General features: G+C 38.7%; 1 protein-coding gene across 1 annotated transcript in view; it reads right to left on the bottom strand.

The window, feature by feature from the left end:
• LRRC2 (leucine rich repeat containing 2) overlaps positions 1–23,985 on the bottom strand; it is a 78,068-nt gene that overhangs the window by 27,527 nt on the left and 26,556 nt on the right. Inside the window, exons 5-6 of the mRNA XM_084277983.1 lie at positions 21,343–21,499; positions 9,292–9,428 (exon numbers count right to left, since the gene is read on the bottom strand). Of these exons, the coding sequence (XP_084134109.1) occupies positions 9,292–9,428; positions 21,343–21,499 (294 nt within the window). The remainder of the gene's footprint in view (positions 1–9,291; positions 9,429–21,342; positions 21,500–23,985) is intronic.

The following is a 23,985-nucleotide window of genomic DNA, read 5'->3' as shown; positions in this document are numbered from 1 at the left end:
GGACACTTGCCAGTTGTTTAAGGATGGGATCAGGAAGAGGCTGGAACCAAACTTGGCAATGGGTACAAAGAATAATAAGAAAGCATACTACAGGTATGTCAGCCAGAAAAAGGTCAAAGAATGTGTACACACACCCCCTCCTCAATGAATGTTACTAGCAAATTGGTAACAACGGACAAGGAAAAGACTTAGATACTGAACAAATTTTTTGTGTCAGTCTTCACTGGCAAATTCTCTTCCAACACATTCAGTGGATGGACCACATGACAGGGGGAGTAAAGTCCCTCCCATTGTAAGAGAAGTTCAGGTTCATGACCCTCTGATTAGTCTGAATATACATAAATCTGTGGGACCTGATTAGAGACACAAAAGAGTAGAAAAGTAGAAAGGAGGAGCCTGGAAATTTCCAAACTGTCATCTACAGCTCTGTGCTTGGGAAGATCATGAAATCCTCTTAGATGTTATGCTAAGGCACATGGAGGACAAGGAGGTGATTCAAGAGAGCCAGCATGGCTCCCCCAAGGTCAAGTGTTGCCTGAGCATGTGTACCAATTTTGACTGGTATAGAGTTCATTTTCTTCACGCTAGCTACCATGGAACTATGCATCATAATAGAGATGTTCTAGTGTCCTGGTTCCAGCCAGGACAGACTTAAGTTCTCCAAGCAGCCACACAGGTGAGCTAAGTTGGCCCAGGCCAACCATGTGGCATCACTCCCCCATAAAAGGTGCTGGTCAGAGAGGGGTGCTCCTGTGCTGTTCTGGGGCAGTATGCATGGGACGGGGCTGGTCCTGCATGTCAAACTGTAGAAGCTGCTGAAGGACAAGATGAATCCAGACAGTTTGCAGAGGTAAAAGCTTTCCACATGGCTTTAAACATTGCCAGACAAGAAAAGTGGCCAAAATTGTACCTCTACACTGACTCATGGATGGTGGCCAGTACCCTGCAGGAGTGGTTGCAGCAATGGAAACAGAGCAACTGGCAGCACAGAGGCAAACTCATCTGGGCTGCTCCATCATGGCAAGATATTTCTGCCCAGTTAGAGAACCTAACTGTAAAAGTATGTTATGTAAACACCCATATATCCAAGAGTCAAGCCACTGAAGAACATCAAAACAGCCAGCAGGTGGATCAGGCTGCTAAGACTGAAGTAGCTCAAGTAGACCTAGACTGGCAATGTGAGGATGATTTATTTATAGCTAGCTGGGCCCATGACACCTCAGGCTATCAAAGAAGAGATGCCACATATAGATGGGCTCGTGATCGAAGGCTGGATTTGACCATGGACGCTATCTGACAGGTCATCCATGAATGTGAAACATGTGCCTTGATCAAGCAAGCCAAGTGGTTAAAGCCTGTGTGGTATGGGAGATGACGGCTGAAACATAGATATGGAGAGTCCTGGCATATCAATTACATAACTCTCCAACAGTCATGCCAAGGCAAGCAGTATGTGCTCACCATGGTAGAAGCAACCACTGTCTGGCTAGAAACTTAACCTGTGCCCCATGCCACCACCCGGAACACCATCCTGGGTCTTGAGAAGCAAGTCCTCTGTCACATGGCACTCCATAAAGAATTAAGTTGGACAATGGGACTCATTTGCAGAACAATCTCATAGACACCTGGGCCAAAGAACACAGCATCAAGTGCGTATATCATATACCCTACCATGCACCAGCCTTTAGGAAAATTGGGAGGTATAATGGACTATTAAGAACTACACTAAACACAATGGGTGATAGAAGCCTAAAAAGCTGGGATATGCATTTAGCCAAAGCTACCTGATTAGTTAACTCCAGGGGATTTACCAGTTGACCTGGCCCTGCCCAATCAAAACTCCCACAGGCTGTGGAAAGGGATAAAGTCCCTGTAGTGCACATGAAAAACCTGTTGGAGAAGACAGTCTGGGTTGTTCCTGCTTCAGGCAAAGGCAAACCCATTTGTGGGATTGCTCAGAGATGCGAGTACACTTGCTGGGTGATGCGAAAGGATGGGGAAGACCAGTGTGCACCCCAAGGGGATTTAATTTTAGCTGAGGACAGACACTAAATTTTTGCTGTATAATGAATCTGTGCATGGCAGATGATATAAATAAGGTATAAATTATATGTTATGAACCACACGAATCAACTGGAAATGTAAGATCCGGGTGTGATGTAGATGGTGTGGAAAAAATTCCTGGTTCTGGCTAGGCCAGAGTTAACTTCCCCAAGCAGCCAGCACAGGTGAGCTGAATTGCCCCAGGGTATTTTCTACACCAGGAGACATCACACCCCCATAAAGGGGGCTGGGGGGATGAGGGATGTTATGTGGTGCTCAGCTGCTGCCTGGGGCTGAACCACCACATTTAGTTACTGCTAAATAGTGCTTACATGAGTGAAGACCTTTTGTGCTTCTTATATCACCCTACATGTGAGGAGGCTGGGGATGCACAAGAGGTTGAGAGGGAACACAGATAGGAAACCTGATCCCAACTGACCAAAGAGGTACTTCATACCATGTGACTTCATGTTCAGCATATAAAGCTGGGGGAAAAAGGAAGGGGTGGGTGTTCAGAGCACTGATATTTGTCTCCCTAGGTAACTGTAATGCATGATGGAGCCCTGCTTTTCTGGAGATACCTAAACTTCTGCCTGCCCATGGGAAGTGGGGGATAAATTCTGTGTTTCACTTTGTTTGCATGTACAGCTTTTGCTCTACCTATTAAATAGTCTTTATCTCAACCCAGGAGTTTTCTCATTTTTACTTTTTTGATTCTCTCCCCCATCCCACCAGCAGTGAGTGACAGATCCGCTCTGTGGTGCCTAACTGTTAAATCACTACACCAACCTAGTGGCTTTCTATGACTGTGTGGGCAAGGAAAAAGCTGTGGGTGTCATCTTGACTTCCATAAGTCCTCTGACACAGTCCACAATAACATCCTTCTCTCTAAATTAGAGGTATGGATTTAATAGATGAACTATTTGGTGGATAAGGAATTGGCTGTATGGCCGCTTCCAGACAGTAGTGGTCAATAGATTGATGTCTAGATGCAGACTGCTGACAAATGATATCTGTCAGAAGTCTGTACTGGGACAAGTACTTTGTAATATCTTCATCAGTGACACATAGACAACGGGATCAAATGCATCGTCAGCAAATTTTCTGACAAGACCTAGCTAGATTTACACATCTGAGGGATGGGACATCATCCAGAGGGGCCTGGACAAGCTCAAGAATTGACCTATATGTACCCCATGAGGTTCAACAAGACCAAGTGTAGGGTTCTGCACATGAGTCAAGGCAACCCCTGGCATCAATACAGGCTGGGGGGTAAAGGGATTGAGAGCAGCCCTGAGAATAAAGACTTGAGGGTACTGGTGGGTGAAAAATTAGACATGAGGCAGCAATGTGCACTCACAGCCTAGAAAGCAAACTGTATCCTGGACTGCATCAAAAGAAGCATGACCAGGAGGCTGAGAGATGTGACTCTCCCCTTCTATTCTGCTTTCATAAGACCACAGCTGGAGTACAATGTCCAGCTTTGGAGTCCCATGTCTAGCTCTGAAGTTTCCTCAGTACAAGAAAGGCAGAAACCCATTGTAGGGACTCCAGAGAAGTGCCACAAAAAAGATTGAAGGGCTGGAGCACCTTTCCTATGAAGAAGGGCTGAGAAAGCTAGGCTTGTTCAGCCTGGAGAAGAGAAGGTTCTGGGGAGGTCTTCTTGTGGCCTTTCAGTACTTAAAAGATGCTTATAAGAAAAATGGGGACAGACTTTTTAATAGGGCCTGTGGCAATAGGGCAAGGGGCAATGGGTTTAAACTAAAAGATGGTAGATTCAGACTAGATATAATGAAGAAATTTGTTATGATAGGGTAATGGAGCACTGAAACAGGTGGCTGAGATAGGTGGTAGATGCCCCACCCCTGCAAACACTATCAGGTTGGACAGGACACTGAGCAACCTGATTTACTTGAAGATGTCTCTGCCCATGGCAGGGACATTGGACTAGATTACCTTTAATAGGTCCCTTCAAACCCAAACTATTCTATGATTCTGTGATTTTGAAAGGTCCTCAAGTCTGTACTTGCTTATATTAGGATTTAGCCAAAACCTTCTACCCATCAGAAATACAAAACAAGATTTTATTTGATCTGTTGAAAACACAACGTGCTAAAACAGTCAGAAAGCATAACCTTGGCATTTCTCTGTACTTCAAAGATTAGTTTATACTGGATTGACATGGAAATGCAGGCATACATACATATGATCTTTCCTTGAAAAAGTATTCATATGCCATAACTGTCTCATTTCTTCACTTTGCATTACTGAGACCTCATAAAAATATAGAAAACATGTTAGATCGCGTGCTGGGACTGTTCAGATGTGGTATTGAACACTGCTGAAAGCAAAATAACTTTGTAAAGCTGCTTTTAAAATTTATTTTCAATATCAGAACATCTATCTGTAAGCATTCCTGTCTTGCTGCTGCTAGTGTGGAGTGACTTGCTTGTCCTGCCTCTGAGAGGATGTGCTACACCATATGGTACAGGAAATGAGAATTTCTTCATCTCTCCTCTCTTCTCATTAAAGTTCTTTCGGGTCACATCTATAGATACTCTTGGCTGATGTAGCATTATTAACAGAATTTTACACTATGGAAGAACTGGCCCTTCAATACAGCATAGCTGTCCCTTTGAAACATCAGCACAAAAGCAGGTATTCTGCCATGCACAGGAAACGTTAATTGGGTGAATCAGAAAATAACTGTAGAAAGAAATATTTTCTGAAGGAAGCGCACCTTAAAATGAGGTCAGAGCATCTTTTCTACAAACTTAAAGCAGAAAACATGTCATTTATAATACTGATTTTATTCCTAGAAAAAAACCAAATTAGCTGTTTGATGTGTATGAAAGTAGCAATAGAAACTCTATCCAACAGTTAAAATACAAATACCAGTATCGTACTAAATCTTAAATTTACACATAGAAGGAACAAGAAATTTAGAAACAAATCCATCCTTCTCTCTGCAGCTACAGGGTATGATACCCAGAATAAACCTGCTATGCCTGGAGAGGGACTGAATAGCATACACTCATTTTATGATTCAGTGAGATGACTTACAAAGTGCTGGAAGTGGCCCTTGGAAACAAGGAAAGAGCTTTCTGCAAGAAATGAACAGACAAGTGAGCAGCGTGCTTGCCTCCGGATGTTATGGCATAAGGCAAGTCACTCAAGTTATGGCTCCAAAGCACACCCAAATAGAAATACTGACAGAAGTTCAGGTACTGGACACTACATTTTCTTAGCAGGCTGATACAGCAACACCATGAGACAAGTTCTAAGGAGAATGCTATGTTTTGTGGGCAGGGTGCAGGGATCACATACATTGAAAAAGGTGGATGTATTACTGACAAATATTGAATCTATTAACAGAGAATGAAGGTCCATAAGATTTCAGTTGTGCTACAGCATCTCAATCATAGCATACCTTGGCTTAAAAAAGCTGCACTGAAAAACAAAATCAGTAGATTAAAAACACAAGCATAGTCAGTATCCATGCTGGAAACCTCCTTAACAACCGTAGCTTGCCTGAAAAGTAGTACAAGATAATGATGCTTAACATCTTGTCTTTCCTGAAGCTTCCTTGTTTGCAAAACAAACTAACAGACATCATAACAGTCTGAGAATATCTTACGTGGCTGAGTGGCAAATTCAGGCACAGGAACAGCTAATATGCCAGCAAAAAATTGCACACATTTATGGTAGTTGTCTTCACAAATCAGGAACTTTGATTCAAGATGGGTAAATGGTTTGGTTTTGTGTAATAACCTACCTTCATCCTCTACCAATTTTGGATAGCAACTGCAGTCACATGTTACATGATGCATCTCATTGAAATTTCTCCCCCTAAATTAGTTTATGATGCAATATGTTGTGTCTAATTTTAAAAAACCCCACCTGTATTTCCTAAGAAATGTAACAACTAAGCTTTAAGACTTCTCTAATTTTTGCACCTGTCATGAAGAAAATGTATAGAAAGAGAACAGTGAGGCTGATTACTGAAATTGTAATTCAGTCTCAGAGTTCTGATGATTTCATAAACCTTTATGGGTCTGTCAAAAATTCTTGACTGAATCACAGATGTGTTACCAATCTCTTTGAATCCATTTTTGTGTATGTTATCAGTGTCTCTCTGGCCATTACTTTATGTACAAAACCAAGGTAAAATTAGACTTCAATCGTTTCAGCTTGACTCAAGTTTGCCTTTATTTCTTACAAGTAAGTTTTACACTAGAGAATACTGTTGCAGCTCTCACTCATTTCTTTAATCTTACCAGAAGAAACATTTAAGGATTTAAAAATCAAATAAATATTTGACTCCCTACAAGATGATAACCAGGAAACATTTTTAGCAACCCTCTACCTTATTTTGTGTATTAGTTCCCAAGTTTTCTCTTTTTTTTCCTAATGTTTCAAAGGGAATCCATTCACATACCAAAACAGAGCTTTCACATACTTGCTCATTGACACTCTCTGGTTCCCAGTACTCACACAAGAGACCAACTCTTACAAACATTTCACTGGATTGATAGATGCTAGCTACAGTTCTACTAGCTAATAATTGATCTAATCTTTCTAACCTGGGATCATAAATTCTTGGTTTGAATGTCCATGAGAAGGTGTTGGCAGCATGGAGGGATGCAGTGTGGCCTTTGTGGAAAAAGACATAGGGCTGGCCTGTACTGGACACAGTTACAGCCAGTTCAAATGGACTCAGTGCAGGACAGAGCCAAGTCTCTTGACAAAGTGTGCAGTGCCACTCTAATAGCTTAATTAAGAAAGAGAATAAAAAAACAGGAAAAGGATAAGAATAAAAAGACTGAGAAAGAGAAGAGAGAACACCAAGTCCAAGCAGAAAGAGGAGGTGCTCTATGGTAGAGCAGATCACCACAGTGCAGCACATGGAAGACCTGCTTTGCTGCAGATTAATACTCCTGAAGAAAGTCCATGGAAACCTGATGCTGGAAGATAGGAAAAGTGTGAGGATGAAGAAGCAGCTAGAAAACTCTGTGTACCATCTATAATTACCCCTGCCTACCTGCACAACTCAAGGCAGGAAGAGGGAATCTAGAGTGAAGGAATAAAGTAGACCTTGGGGGGGGGGGGAGAGGAAAGATGTTGTTTTAATGTCTTCATTAATAATGATATTATTTTAGTTAATAATATCTTAATATTGACAAAAATTAATCCCAAGTGCAGTCTGTTTTGCCTACAAGAGTAGATGATAAACAATCTCCCTGTCTTTTACCTTGAGCTGTGAGCTTTCTTATCCTATTTTCTCATGATGTCATGCTAACGAGGTGGTAGGAATGAGCAGCTGGGTAGGCCTTTGGCTATTAGCCAGTTATCCCACCACAATCCTTAACAATGCCCTTTTAGAATGTTCAGACTTATTCAATATTATAATTCATTAAATAGTTACCTGCCAGGGACAAACAGCTTTTGCTTATCTGAGAATCAAACATCAGGCACCTATTACATTAGCAAGGGTACAGATGCAATTCTGAATAACATCAACCATATCGACTACACCTTTGCAGCATTTTAAATCATTTGAAAAAAATATTCCTTTAATTGTATGTTCAGCTTCCAGAGCTGCCCTTGGAATGTCGATTTTTGAAAAAAATTTAATAAACTAAATCAGACGAGTTTGTGTAGCCTATCTCCCAGGTCACTGCAAGTATAAATTAACTACCAGCCTCCAAAGAAACCAAAGAAACGTGACAGCCAATGCCAATATTTTTCTTCTTGGCCTTTTAGACCACGCTGACATGGTGTTACTTCCAGCTTTTGCTGTTATATAGTCATTTGCACAGCTCCAATTATTTTTTTTCGGTAGATTGCAAGTGGACCATTACCCAGTAACCTCCACTCAGTTTTAGTGGTTTTCAATCCCATTGGAGACTGTCAAACAGGAACAATATTTTTGAACCTTCCAAAAGCAGCACTCAGATCTCAGGACTTAGCCCTGGGAAGACTCACATGCACAGTTAGGTTAAAATGCAAAGGCTACCTACAGTGTACAGACATGAGTAAGCCTGTGCACTCCAAGGCCAGTAGAAGCAACTGGGAAAATGTTCGTTGACATATCAAAGACTGGGGCTAAATTCTAAATTCTAGTCCAGAGGTTTGAATGTACTAACTTTTCCTAGATGCTTATATTTAATTCATTGGCCTGTTCCAGATATATATTTTTCTGATTCCATTATTGTTCCTTTAAACCAGTTCAATTTATCTGGTTTGTCCTCTGCCTTTGCTTTCTGAAGGAGCAGGAGAGGAAGTAGAAAGGAGGTTTGTTTGTGCTGCTGCTAGCATTTCTATGGAGTGTCTACTTAGAATGTGAAGCTAATGTTCACCATTTGTTTCTGTTTCCTTCTCATCATTTTTTAATAATTCTTTTCAAATAAACTACCTTACAACAAAAAGTCAGAGGAGAAAGTTGATGACAGTTTTCAGTTCCTCGGAACCGAACACAGGCTCAGCCAGACCAGGTCTCGCAGAAATTTAATACATGCCAACATTGCCTGTAAGTCACCAGTAACAGATGTTTAGAGAAAAAAATAGGAATCAGTAAAGAAGTGTCTGACACTTTTCCCTAATTCTCCCCCAACTCATCCTCCAGAAATCAGGATATTAAGAACCTGAGAAATACAGATGACATCTGAAACTGTGGTTAGGTATCAGCCGATGATTTCATTTCTCCAACAGAAGTCTCAGAGCAGCTGTGGCAGAGAGCAGTTACACATCCAACACAAGGGACAATGTTGGTGCATGCCTGGGAGTCCTTTTCTCAGTCTTTGTTATGTATTCATACCATGCCTCACACATAATATCCCTTTCAGACAGATATTTATGCTCACAGCAACATGCAGGGCTGTTTATGGAGCTCTCCATACTCTTTTTAAAGGAAAACAGACAAATGAAGGGTAGTATGTGAATTTGACTGTCAAGATGTACTTCACTTTCCAGAAAATAGCTATTTGCAGCCTTCTCCTTATCACCACTGGCCAAATCCCCTTTGGGATCATGTCGTCCTTCATATATCAGAATAAATACAAGCAAAATTTAGTCACTTGAAAACCAAAACAAAGAAGCTTGGTCCTGTTTACCTGCTGCTAAGGCATTTTCAATACTAAATCTGCAAGGGCTGTAATTTAATTTGTTAAGAAAAGATTTTAAGACTGTGATAAAATACCTTTTAAACCAAATAAAAAAAGACAGAAGAAACATAGTTTGTTGTCTTACTTCAAACGGGAGTTCTGTTATTTCCATGTTTCCAGACAAATCCAGTTTTTCCAGATTCTCACAATCACCCAATTCTGGAGGGACTGACTTCAAATTATTGAAACTCACATTGAGCACTTTGAGGTTTTTTAAGCAACCTGGTAGGAAAGATAATTAAAATCAGCACATTAAAAAAAAAAAAAAAAGAGAGACATAGAGAGAAAGAAAGTAAAAAAAAAAATTTTAAATCTTACTCAGTTTAGATAAAAATCATACTACATTTAGCAAAGGAAAAATGCCTTTAATGTGATGATGAGCAAGAGATTAATGTATATTTTCTGCAATGGTCAATTACTTTGGGGGTTGGAAGGGACCTTCCAGGATCATCTATTCCAAAGTCCTATCCAACCTGATTTGATGCCATGATAAGACATCTATAACTTCTCTAGGAAATATATTCAAGTGTCTTGTCACTTCACTGTAAAAAATCTCTTCCTGATGTCAAATCTAAACTAACCATTTTCAGTTTAAAAACATCGCCCTTTGCCCTGTCACTACAGGCTCTGATGAAAAGTTTTTCTCCCTCTTTCTCATAAGCCTGCTTTACCCACTGAAAGGCTGCAAGAAGGTCTCCTCAGAGTCTTTTTTTCTTCTTCAGGCTGAGAAACTCCATCTCTTTTTTTCAAAGGAGAGATGCTCCAGTCCTCTGTGTTTTTCCTGGCCATCCTCTAGACCCATTTTAAAAGGTCTACATCTTTCTTGTGCTGGGAACCCCAGAGCTGGCTGCAGTACTCCAAAAGGAGTATCCCAAATGTGGAGTAGAAGGGCAGAATACATTCTTCAACCTGCTGGCCATACATTTTTTGATGCAATTCAGGATAAGGTTGGTTTTTTGGACTACATGTACATGTTGCCAACTCATATCCAATTTCTCATCCACCAGTTTCCCCAAGTCTTTCCTTGCAGTGTTGCTTTCAATCTATTTATTACCCCAACTGAGAAGCAGGATTTTGCTATTGGCTCTGTTGACTTTCATGAGACTCACATGGACCCACTCCTCAAGCTGGTCCAGGTCTTCCTGGAAGGCATCTCTTCCCTCAAACATATCAACTATAGCACTTAACTTGGTATCATCTGTGATATTCCCCTCTAATTGATGGTATTACGGTGATACTCCCCTCTAACCAGTGACAGAATACAGCATTCACAAGCAAAAGCAACAGTGGTGAAGCATAGAAGCAATTCAGCATTTGGGAATCAGGAGAGAAGAATCTTGTGTCACCAGGTTCTCAAAAATAGAATATGTATTGGCAAATATAAACATGATATACATGAAATTCATGCTTTTATAACAGTCTTCTATTTATAACCAAATTTTTTTAAATAATCTGATTCTTCATGGGATTTGGATGACACTGGAAAGAATATGGTATTTCTCAAGCGTTCAGAACAGTGTCATGATAGCAAGCTCATCCTTAAGACACTAACACTTAGTTAAACTACCTCCAAAGACAAAAAAATGTTTTGGAGCTGATCACCTTTTGCAACATGTGAAAATCCTCACCAGAGGTCCTTCCACAAAAAACGATAGGGAAGAAACATAGGGAAATGAAAGCCCCATATTTTTTCCCTGAGAGACTGCTGCTTTCTGTCAGAGGCAGAGGTACTTAGTTTGATGACCAATAGTAGCAGCCACCAAATCACATAGCATTTTACATAAACCCCAGGGTTCTCTGTGAGCAGAACATTGTATTCAAATGATGTCTGGACCACTACTCGGATCTTTCTCACAGGTGGCAGACAAGCTGTATATGGTAAGAATTCCACTGTATTAACCTCTTCAGGTTGCAACAAACAAAAATTTATAAGCTTCCTCTCAGCCTTCTCCCAGTTTTAGCTCTGCCAGAAATAGAAACTGAGATGGTATTTTGAAATTCAGCTGTCCCTTTTGTGAGGTAACTTTGCCTTTCTTATTAACTGTGAAGTGCTATTTTAGTTAAAATAGAAGTCAAATTCTCTGTAACAGACTACAACAGACATAGATTTGGCAGTACATTACTGTCTCATAAGGGTCACGGGGGTTGATGCAAGTCAGTAATCAAAGAAACTTAACGGTATAAATGTGTGAACTGCCTTATTTCTGGATTTTTAAGCATACAAAAGTAATAAAAATTCAGTCTATCCATGATGAAGATTCACCAGGTTTACTATCATGATGTAGACAAATGAAGGTATTACGTCACACGCTAAGCAGCATAAACATCAATTTATCAGCTCATTGCAACAAAATAACCACTGAAGTAGAAATTGTGGATAACAAAATAGGGAACCAGAAAGTTGCAAATGAATTCATCATCCAAATAATCCCTCAGTGAAGGAGAGCAAATCCCATTGGAATGACAAAGGAACTACTTAACACTGGAATGTTTTATCTTTTCTTTTAGTCATGGGATGTTGTTCTGTGTCTGTCTGGAATTAATTTTCTTCATAGCAGCCCACATGGTGCTTTTTTTTCAATTTGTGACCAAACACATGGAGATAACCGATGATGTCACTGTTACTGAGCTGGACTTACACAGCATGAAGGCCTTTTTTTATTACCTACTCTGCTGTCCCAGTGAGTTAGTTAGAGGTGGACAAGAGGCTGGAGAGGGACATGGACAACACACGGGACCCAAATTGAACAACGGAATTTACTATAGCATATAACATCATAATCAGTAGTATGCAGAGAAGGAAATGACAGGGGGTTGGGCAGAGAGTTTTCCAAGGTCGCTATGGCTCAGGGACTGGCTGAGCATTGGTCAGCTGATGGTGAAAGATTGGCTTTGTATTTGTTTGTTTGTTAGTTTTTCTTCAGGTATTAAACTGTCTTCGTCCTGACACATAGGTTTCCCCACTTTTACCCTTCAATTTCTCTCCCCATCCTGCTGTGGAAGCCTGAAGAAGCAGCTTGGGGGGGTCTGAGCAAACTGTGTGAGGCATAGCTGCCCATGCATGTTAACCCACAACAGATGTGTTTGCTAACTTTTCAGCCACTGAAATTTCTACCTCTCAGTTCCAATAGTAGCTAGAGAAATAATGCAAATAAAGGCACCTAGTGTCACCAACATCCTAGTCACCCTCTTAGAATCATAGAATCATAGAATCATAGAATCATAGAATCATAGGGGTTGGAAGGGAAGGTTGAGAAGGACTTGGGGATTCTGGTGGATGAGAAACTTAACCTGAGCCAGCAGTGTGCTCTTGCAGCTCGTAGGGCCAATGGTATCCTGAGCCCCATCAGGAGAGGAGTGGCCAGCAGGGACAGGGAGGGGATTGTCCCTCTCTACTCTGCCTTCATGAGGTCCCATCTGGTGTACTGTGTCCAGGTCTGGGGCCCCCAATACAAGAAAGATGTGGAACTGTTGGAGAGGGTTCAGAGGAGGGCCACAAGGATGATTAGAGGGCTGGAGTACCTGGCCTACGAAGAGAGGCTGAGGAAGCTGAGCTTGCTCAGCCTAGAGAAGAGAAGGCTGCAGGGGGACCTCATTGCAGCCTTCCAGTACCTGAAGGGAGCTTATAAGCAGGAGGGGATTCAACTTTTTAAAAGGATAGACAATGGCAGGACAAGGGGGAATGTATTAAAACTAAAGGAAGGAAGGTTTAGATTAGATATTAGAGGTAAGTTTTTTTATAGAGAGAGTGGTGAGGTGCTGGAACAGGCTGCCCAGAGAAGTAGTGGACGCCCCATCCCTGGAAGTGTTCAAGGCCAGGCTGGATGGGGCCCTGGGCAACCTTGTGTAGATCCAGGCCTGAGGTTGGTGGTCCTGTCTGTGGCAGGGGGGTTGGAGCTCTATGATCCTTGGGATCCCTTCCAACCCAGACCATTCTATGATTCTATGATTCTATGATTCTATGATTCTATGATTCTATGACCTCGAGAGATCATCGGGTCCAACCCCCCTGCCAAAGCAGCTCCCCAGCTCATATTGCACAGAGAGGCATCCAGACAGGTCTTGAATATCCCCAGAGATGGAGACTCCACCACCTCCCTGGGCAGCATGTCCCAGGGTTCTGTCACCCTCACTGTGAAAAAGTTCTTCCGCATGTTGGTGGAACTTCCTATGCTCCAACTTTGTTCAGATCTGGTGTCACTGGTGCATAACCAGGAGATATAGAGCAAAATTTCATACCAAAAAAAAACATTAAAACTTAACTCTTTCTTTTCAAAGTGATGGAGACAAGCATGGCTTCCCTTTCTGACTTTTCTCCCTTCTGAAACCACAGCTTTGCAACTTTTTTTTCTCTTTTTACAGTTTCTACATATATGTCATTATTCACAATTCCCAGCTTGCAGATACGAGAAACAAGGAAATAGAAGATGTATCACATTTTTAATTCTCATATATAATCTCTCTCTAATCTGGCAGAAGTGCACTACAAAATGTATAGTCAATTGCCAGTAATTGCTGTGGCTAAAATTATCAAAATTACTGGGGAAAAAAAGCAGAAGTCTTTAATTCTCAAAACAAACTCAGGACAACATAGATGAGTGGAACACAGTTCACTGTGCTTGCAGGGAACAATCTCTTGCAATTCTGTATAACAGCTGTTTTTTTCATCTCTGGGCTCTCTAGTGGATTAAGATATGCCACCTGATAGCTGTAGTAAAGCGTCAGCCCTCCCCGTAGGACCACAGACCTCACCAGGACTTCCTGGATTAAACCCCTAAACCACCACTTCACATAATCCCATTTTTTGATTTATCACATCATCTCTTAAGAGTAGTTTGGTCTTTTACATTCACTGAAAAAACAAAGCTACAGGGTTTCATCCTTGTCATGATTTGGAATGATCTGAAGATTGCCAGTCATAATTTATTCATAGAAGTTAATGGTCAAGAACCATTAGTTATTTTGCCAATCTTATCTTTAAAAAGCTTTTTTTCTTCTCTGCTCTTCGCTTCTTTGATGTTTTCATAGGTAACAGACATGTCAGAATTTATTTTACTAGCCTGAATAAGGCAATTCTTCTAATGTGCTCTGACAAAATAAAAATTCCACTCCTCAAATAGTCTTACTAGTCTTCTTTTGCATCTGAAATAAACTTTGTTGAATATGGGTGACCACAACTTTATGTATGTATTGTACTGGATTGTTCTTCTGTTACTGTTAACAGTAGGAATTTTGTTCCTTCAAGCATTTGCATTTAATGAGCTCATAACTTGCTGTGTAAATTATTAGCTCCTGAATACCTGAACTCCATAATCATTAGTTTAATCTCTCTACTTTTTTAGAAGCCCACCTGCTCATCCGGTTTTTCATGTTTCCTACTGTTTGTGTAGTGACAAAAACACCCAAACTGTGACAGCAAAAAATTTCAGTAGCCTGGATCCTCAAAGTATTTAAGAAGCGAATTCAGGACTGGTCCTTGAGGAATTCCACAAGTGATCTCCATCATGACTGATAAATTCTCTTTCCAAACAAGTGTGTTGTTGCCTCTACTTTAGGAAGCTCTTTGCTTGTTCTCACAAATGTTGCATCAAAGTCTATTTTCTTAGATTCAAACATTCATTTTCCACAGTTCACAGTATCAAATATTTTATGGGAAGCCAGATAGACAAGACCTATTACTTGAAGCTCAATCATCTTCTCAAAAAAAGACAGAAACCAAATGAGTTGGGCACAACTTGCTTTTCCTTTATAAATTTTTAATTTGAACCTAGTTTCCATTCAGCTCCATGTCTCTAATTACTTCTTCCTCTAAAAACCTGTTTAAAATTCTTACAAGCCACAGTCCTCACAGGGACAGAATTAGGTTATGAGTTGCATAAATGGTAATGCAGGTTACAGACTGAGATTTCTTCCTCTCTCAGACAAAAGGACTATGACTGTCACTCTCCTGTTCCCTTTGACCTGTTAAATAAGGCTGCTGGACTATTTTTGTCACAGAAAGAATACAAACAACTAAAACAACATTCGTGGCAATTCACAATTTGCAAATCCAGGTAGCTTGACTGGAGGAGTGCAAAATTGGGGAGCATTGGATCCCTAATTAATTTGTGAATGCTAAAGGCATTGTAAGATTCCAACCAGCCTCACCAACATTCGGAGTTTATTGCAAGGGCAGCCAGGGGACTGGGAGTGAGAGGGATGGTAGGGCAATTTGAACAACTTTCATTACCCTGTAATCTGTATTTAGGGGATTAGTTATACCTTCTTAGTGCAGAAGTTATCTCCTCTCTTACATATAGTGCCCAGCCCCCAACAGGCTTAATGAGCGTGGAAAACAGACATCAAGGCAGCCTTGGGAGAAAGCAGAGGACATGACACCCAGTTCACAGATGCAGAAATGTAGAGCGGGATTCGGCCACCACACCAGTACCCTATTCATTCAAATAAGCACAACTTCCCAATTAAAAGTAGTAATAATAAAATCACCGCTGCTACAACACTGTTGTTAACTATGCTTAATGGCACTGAATTTTCAGTTCTATAAAAAATGCAAATTAGGGAGTTAAACAGCTAACATCTCTGTGTTTTCCAAGGAGAGGCAGTAAAAGCAGTAATGAAATCCACGGCTTCCCTGGCAGTTTCACAATTAAGAATATTTTATTTTTAAGTGGAAGCTTCAATGCTGTAGTTGTTGCCTAATACAGCATTTATTCCCAGTTTAAATTTTTCATTCCTTATTTTAAAAAATTAAACCAGTAATTAAACTCTATAATTTCTAATGGGCAATGCAGGATAGTAATAATTACATGCAGTTTCACCTTTTGGACAAGTCTATATTAGTACTCCTAGCAAAATGCCAGAGAGAAAATACTGAGTCTGTGGAGAGGCTTTATTATCTAAGGATCTCAGTCAACACAAATGCAGATCCAACTTGTATAAACTAAAGTAAAATGCAGATCAAATTTTTGCATTGATCTGCAATGATCTGATAGTAGTTTCCTATGGCACAAGACAAACAGTCTCTTGTTTCCAATGTTCTCTGCTGAATCAGTGACATTGCCTTTGATTTATCTGAAAGGAGATATTGATGTTCAAGCTTACAAGTAACAGTTAAAACAGCAATTTTTTACTTTTTTCTTTTTAAACTTCTGCTCAAAGCATCTAAGTGCAGGATGGATTAAGATTTCCTGAACTCCTTTTGCATAATAAAGTCACAAAACTTTTTCTGCCACTAGGGCTTAGAAAAGCTGTAGTACAGAATCGGGTTGGCCCTGGGCTGGTAAAAAATTCATTCTTTGAACAACCTTCATGTGGTCAATTTAAAAATTTTAAACACAATGAAAGAAATCACAAGTGACTGCTACAAACAAAAAATAAAAGGGATAAAGCTTGAGATCTTGATCTGTTGTTAGAAGAGTGTTAGTACAATGCAAGGGAAAAGAAAGAAGGTTTTCTTGTAGCAAAATATGAAGTTCTTGTGGGCAGAATGGTAGAGAGATAAACCCCTGGAGAAAAAATATAGGGTGAAGGTGTACTGAAAGGGCCGCAAAGGAAATTAATGAAAACAAAATACAATGAGGCCAACTGCAGATATTTTTGTAGGTCAGAAATTCTATAGAAAAATATGTGACTTCCTTTTTCTATGGGAACAGATAAACTGAAACATGGACTCTCCCTGGAAATCCCAAAAAAAAGAGTGGATCTCCCCAGAGCAGAGTAAAATAAACTCAGTCTCTAGGTTGGAAAACACTTTCTAAGCATCAGAAATAAAGATGGAATAAACTAGAAAAGACAGAACAATACATTTTGGTCACCTTGGAAACTGAAAAAACTTATGCTTGGATAAAATGTCTCCATCATCTGCAGAATAGTGTGCACAGCCTCCAACATGCCCACTCTGAGCCAAGTGAAGACTGAGAAATAAACTACAGTTTGCCAACATCAATCTGCTCCATGTAGAAGGACTGTGTTCTAATGCTGTTATACATAATATAGTTACATAAAGCAATGTGACAAAGCAAACAAGTAGGAATCTTTTGGCAAAAATAATTCATGTAATGAGTAGTTTCCATGGCAGTGATTATAGTTTTGAGATCAGTGCCCAATGGTACTATTTAAAATCCCTTCAAGAAATTCAGCTTAATAAAACACAGACCTTTGCAAGACCTGAGGATGTTGAAATTTGTCAAAGCAGTATATTTGAATCACATTTTAGCAAAATATTCCCATTTTGATAGCTTAAGCAGATGAATAAATAAAATTATTTCCTCTTTAGTTGGTCCAATAAAAAGTAAAATTTTGTACTTTTGTAATGCATTAATTAAGGGTTAAATATTGAACTTACCATCTGTTCATAGAAGCAAGCCATCATTAACTTGCAACAGAGGTGTCTAATAGTTCCCCTTCAAATGGGGAGTATAAAAACATATTTCCTCAGTTGCCCACAAGACTGAGCTGGTGGACAGATAATATTCAATACTGAATAAATGACAAGGGTAAGAGATGAGTCTGCAACTCCTCAGAACTAGACTGAATTTAAACTGAGAATATGTATTTTCTTCCTGGAAACTCACACATCAGCACACTGGGAATCTTATTAATAGAACAAGCTATTTTAGGTATCTAGAAGTCATTTAAAACTGTATTACTTATAGTTTTCCCCTCTGAGTTCTAGGAAATTGGATTAATGGTATTCACAAATGAAATTTTATACTGTGAGGTAGGGAGGAGACCAAAAAACCTCCCTGTGATTTCTTATTAAAATATGTCTCAAAAGCACAGTTATTTTTCCTCTTAAATATTTGGCATATCAAAAATGAGAGAGAACATAATGAGGTACAAAGGTTTTATTAACAGTTCTTTGAGATGTTTCATGAATAATTTGTGGTACAAAAACTCCTGATATAATCCCACTATCCCATCCCGGCACAAAAGCTTTGGGATCACATGAAAATATAGCCCACAATGTTCTATATGAATATGGGAATACATTCTATTGGATATTTTAAATTATGGCAATTACTAACTTACTAGCACTAACTGATATACAGAGACTGGACTGCAGCCATGCAATCCGAGCCAGAAATGCAAAGTCATCCAGAAGCCAGTGCCAAAGAAAATCCCCTGGTTACACCCTTGCTTATTTTTTCTGCTTTTCCTGGGGAAACCAGACCGAAAATTTGCAGCAACTCCATTTTACAGTTTTCTCCACTTCTGTTACTTGCTTCCTGTGAAGATATTTGCTATTAGACGAAAATAATCATATCAGAAGTATTCTTATCTGTCTTCTGATCCAATTTTAATATTTTCAAGTGCATAGGTGATAAGAATGTGATTTGAAATATCTGAGAATTAATATGTCTTTCTTCTGTGTGATTCAGAGTAGAACATTCCCTTCTAGATCAGGTAAAACTGGAGCATGAACTTCAGTTTCCGCAGATATTTTAAGCCAGAGAGTGCTATTGTAGCAATACTTTTTATCACTGAAAATATTCTTATCAGCTCCTGTTCTCTCACACCTTCAAAGCCCTCTTTTGAGAATCAAAAGAAGTCTGAACATGGCTCACCAGTTTAGCTTCTGCTGGATGATTTGTTGGTCTAAACTTGGCTTCCATTCCGTCTGAAGATTAAAGACTCAACAGCATGTGTGTCACTGCCAACTTTAACCATCTGTCATTACTCTCAAGTATGTTTTAGCTGTGATATTTACCTACTTGCTGCTGTTTTGTAAACAGAACACAAAATGATGAATACTTTAGCACTTAACCTTTCCAGCGACCTTACCTTCTGATTTAACACCCACTCCTCACTCCTTGCTTAGACAGAGCTCCCAAACCAAACCCACAACAACTATTTTCACTGTAACAATTTAGCAACTAGATGACTAAAGTATAAAAGGTTTCATTTTGAAGCAGCATCCAAAAACTTCAAAATACCAAACAGTTTTCATAATGTCTTATTAAAATAATACATATTAGTCTCTATGTCTTTATGCATATATGATACATGAGATAAAAGCATAGCCATTCACAAACATAACACCTGAGATACTGACAAAGACTAAGACTGAAATTCATTCAGCACTTTTGGCAAAAACATGCTGAACTGTGAACTTGCACAGTCCTAGAGTGGCTTTGGTTTTGTATTATTTCTTTTTAAACTATTTTGATGAATCTATGTCTTTCTTTGGATAGGCTAGAGTTACTGCTGTGATGTAGAATTGTTGTATAGATAGCACAGAACCCTATTTATTAATCTAGTTATGCAGTCTCAAAAAGAAAGGTTTTAATGTAGGTTTCACTGTATAAGTAGTCAGTACAGTCATGCTCACTATCATTTAATGAACCTTGACCCCAAAAAATGTTCTGAACAGGAGTTCACTGTGAAGAGGAGGATGGTGAGTGCTATAACATTGCATCTGAAGCAGGACCTGCAATGAACAGTTTTCTAATACTCACTGGCTCTTCCAGTCAAACATTTGCACTAAAAAGCTGCAGCAAAAACATTGAAAGGAGGAAAGCAACACCTTGGGTATAAACTAGAGGAATGAGCATATCAGAGGGAATGCGAATAAGTGGGAATAACACGAAAGCTACTACTGAGTAGAAATCACATCATTTAAACACAATTGAAAGAAAAGTGATTGCTATTAGAAGCATTTGAAACGTTCTTGATTCATCTCTACCTTACCTTCTACAGGCAATTGATCATGCTAGAATGATCTGACTTTGTGCCTTTATTCTAGAAACAGACTATTAGCTTTTATAATAACTGAGGTTGTAATGGGGGGATCATCTGCATTAAAGATGCAAAATGTTACAAAAAAGGACTCTCTCAGCCTTCACCTGCATCCGTTGTTAAGCTGCAAACACTTAAAACCTTCCATTTAATGGTTTAAAAGAGCCTCTGGAAGGGAACTAGGCCTCTTACACTTTCTTCCACATCACCTGGTAGAAGTTGTTTGTCCATTAAACGGACTGACCCAGTCAAAGTGCTGACAAAACAGTTAGTGTTTATTTTATGGCCATTATCTTCTGCTTTTGTCTTGTTTATGATTTGCTACTCTATTAAGCAGCCAGGTTGAAACTATAAAATATATCTCAATGTAAGTGGGAAGTTTTCTGTGTAAAATATGATGTCAGTAAGTAAATCAAAAGCATTAGGGTTACTCTACTAATAGAGTAGGAAAAAGTAGAAAAGAGTAGAAAAGCCCAGCACGAATTTCTGTGTTCCAGGATGCTTGCTCTTTTCCTGTTTTTCTTAGTTAAACCCATGATAACTGCAGAGGTGGAGGTTTTAGTCCTTATATTTTATTTGAAAGTTATTAGCTCTTAGTGTACATAAGGAATACCTGTCATGGGAAAAGCTTAAATTTAAATATATGGCATTTAAAAATAAAGGCTGAGGTAATAGTACAACTTGGGGGCATGGATTAGACTATGTAGGCCTCGTACTGGACCCAGCTTCTTCAGCTCCCAAAGAAACAACCAGTTACAGCAACAATCTTCTTTGACAGTGTGGTAAATACCTGTCAAACCATAACAGTCCTTTGACCAACCTTTTTATGTTGTAAGATCAGAAAATACAGGAGAGCCACATTGTTATTATTTAGCTTAAAATAGCTAAGGCCAAACCTTGTAAGTGTTAAGAATTTGTTTCGCTTAAAAGCCTGGTGTGACATTGTATATACTACTTTATTAAATGGGAATTATTACTTGAACTCATTATAAAATTCAGACAGATTTTATGCAACTTTGTATTTTTGATTCCTCTTTACTTCAATCTTGTTTAAATTCATCTTGTTTGATGAATTCTGTAATACTGCAATTCTGTAATACTTTTCTTTTTCTTAGTCTGTAAGGAAAATGAAATACCACCTGTTCCCAGGAAGAAATCACCATCTACTTGAATCCAAGGAATAACTGCCTTGTGGCCAGATAACAAAAATGGTACACACATGGTACTACATACTATTCAGCAGGTATAATTACAGCCAAAGAACTGTATATGTACAGGGCACTCTTCCCTGGAAACAGGCAGTACAATTATCAGTAAATGAGCAAGAATATCCACGGTGCTCATTTCCCTGCAATATAGTTACAAGGTGTAAGTAGCTGAGTATCTTAAACACACTCACCAATTTCCACTGGGATATAGCTGATTTGATTTTTTGATAACTCCAGTACTCTCAGATCTTGAAATAATGCAATGTAGGCTGGAATGGTTTGTATCAACGTATTGTTCACGTGCCATTCTTTCAGATAGATCTGTTCTTTCAGAGAATCTGGGAATTCCTGTAAATTAAATGAGAACAGGTAAATAGAAAGCATCAAGTTAAAATTTTGTTGTACTATGTTTCTAAATACAGACTGGAAAATTCCACAGCCAAACTTCAACACTTTGCTTTAATTATCTTGATGTAGAACAGCAGTTTGCCAAATCCTCATAGGAGATGTTTACTTTTGAAGAGCACTGCAGCTGTCTGTCACCACATAGTCATTTTTTAACCGCTAATGCAATCGTTTTGCTCTAAACCCTATCTGAAACACTCAACCTGTTTGGTGTCTCCCATATCACCTCCTTTTTCTAGCTGGAACAATTTTTAAAACACATTTCCATACTTTCATTCATACAAGGTGCAGTAAAATGTAACACAGAACAGAAGAAGAGTGGGTGAATGGAGAATATCCAAATACAGTTTGCCATTAAAAAAATTTTAAAAGTATGCTGTGTTCTTAGTACCTGCCAAGTTTCAAAATTTGTTTGTTAAGGTGGAACACAATCCAAGGAACAGAAACATTTCAGATAAGGTATACAGATGTCACATTTTGAAAGTCTATTTTCAACTAAGTGTCTTAGCTATATGTTATTTCAGCAATGTTTGAAAATTTTTACTAAATTTGTTTGTGAAGACTAAAAATACTCAATTTTTAAATCAGTCCACAATTGCAATTCTTTTGCTTTAGTCATACAGATTCTTTTTCTCTAGGAATTCTAGTGTTGTTCCAACTACATAGTAAATAAATTTGTTTCTGAGTTAATTTCAGCTTATTCTATTTGTCAAAATTGTCCAATGAATAACAGTTACTAAAACTAAAATTTTTAAGCCCTTTAATTCTTAGAAAAAATCTTTAGTTATTTGGTGTTCAGATCAGATGTACACATCTTTCTTTGAATTATGTAATCAAATTCCTTGAACTTGAAACAAAAATCAAGTCATTAAGTTGAAATTTATATCATTTAAACTAACTTTATAAAGGATCACATAATTTACCAGTCTGTCATGGGTTTTATATAACTGTAATAGTAACATCTGGAATAACTAATCTGGATGAGGTGCTATCAGTAACTTATCTCCATAAAAAGGTATGTTAGAGTTTCATCCTTTAATTCCTTCATAACTTCCAAATTTGTTTTCTGTGCATGAAGAACATGACATAGTAGGAATTATTGGTTTTCATGAAGAGGACATTGCCCACGTTATTTTTTTTTCTAGATATTCTAAGTATCTAGATATCATAGATACCTAGAACCTTAAAAATTGCCTAAAAAGCAATTACAATGCATTGCTATCTATGATATCTATGATACAGCATTGTAATTGCTTTTTTTATTATTTTTTTTTAATTCTGAACTTCTTAACTAGGAATATTGCTACTTAACTCTTAGCTAAATTAAACCATCCAGTAGTAAATAAAGATATGTTGGACTGTTATTCATAAGCTGTTCTTTGCTTAGTTCTTGCTGCCTCTAACTTCAGTTCTTTTCAAATTTACACGTGCAGACACATTGCCAACATACATATTTCTGCCTTACTCTCTGACCATCCATATTTGATATGGATCTTTTCATTTCTTGCTTCATTTTCCCACTAGGTGTATATTGCATTGTGATCCATCTTCTATATTTGTCAGTTTATGGCAGTTAAAAAATAAAATGCCTGAAATGCCTCAGGGCTAGTAATGAGAAATCTCTCCAACTCTCTGGAGTGGGTTTCCACTCCTCCACCTTCCGTTCTGAAGCAAAATAGAATAAATACAAAAAGACAAATCAATTAGTATCCTCTTTGCCACCTGTATAGATTTGAAAATGCAACACACAGGTGACAGCATTAAACTGGTGTGCCATAGGTGCCACTGTAGAGAAATACTGCAATTCACAGAGAAAGCAGGTGCAGAATAGTCATACTGGATGGAAAAAGACGTCTCAGTAACAGATACCATTTGCTACAGTCGAGGTCTGTCGTTGTCTTTCAACTAACCTACTGGTTTTGTCACAGCAAACCATCTCCAGCTCCTTACTGGCAGACAGAGCAGGGGCCAAAGGGGAATGCTTGTCCCTATGAAGCCAACAGTCCTGCTGTTCTCCCAGATATCAACAGTCCTGCTGTTCTCCATAAACTTCTCCTTGATACATTGAAAATAACGCAGCACAAAAAGTACTCTTAGATTAAGATCAAACTCCTTCATAATTTTAGAAATATTAAGCCAAAAATTTTAAATCTCTTACTAATGAAAAAAATTAAGATCTTTACTTTTTATTAAGGGCAGTTTAATGTACCAAGTTCTTATGTAGCAACTGAAATAAATTACTTCAAAAGAACAGAAGGAGGTTCCATTCTTCTACAAATTGCCCTGACTTGCTTTGCTTTCTGAGATTAACTTTTTTTAAAATATCTTTTAATCCTATTTGCAATTTGCAAATGTAGACTTAACCAATACTTCGTTATAATGTGGTTTTTAACATTCTCTGTCTCACAATACATTTTATTTGTGTTGCT

The sequence above is a fragment of the Gallinula chloropus genome, assembly GCF_964237585.1.
Source record: "Gallinula chloropus genome assembly, chromosome: Z".
In the NCBI taxonomy this organism is placed as follows: domain Eukaryota; kingdom Metazoa; phylum Chordata; class Aves; order Gruiformes; family Rallidae; genus Gallinula; species Gallinula chloropus.
Note: the sequence above shows the minus strand (reverse complement) of the source record. Positions and strands in the feature narration are given on the sequence as shown.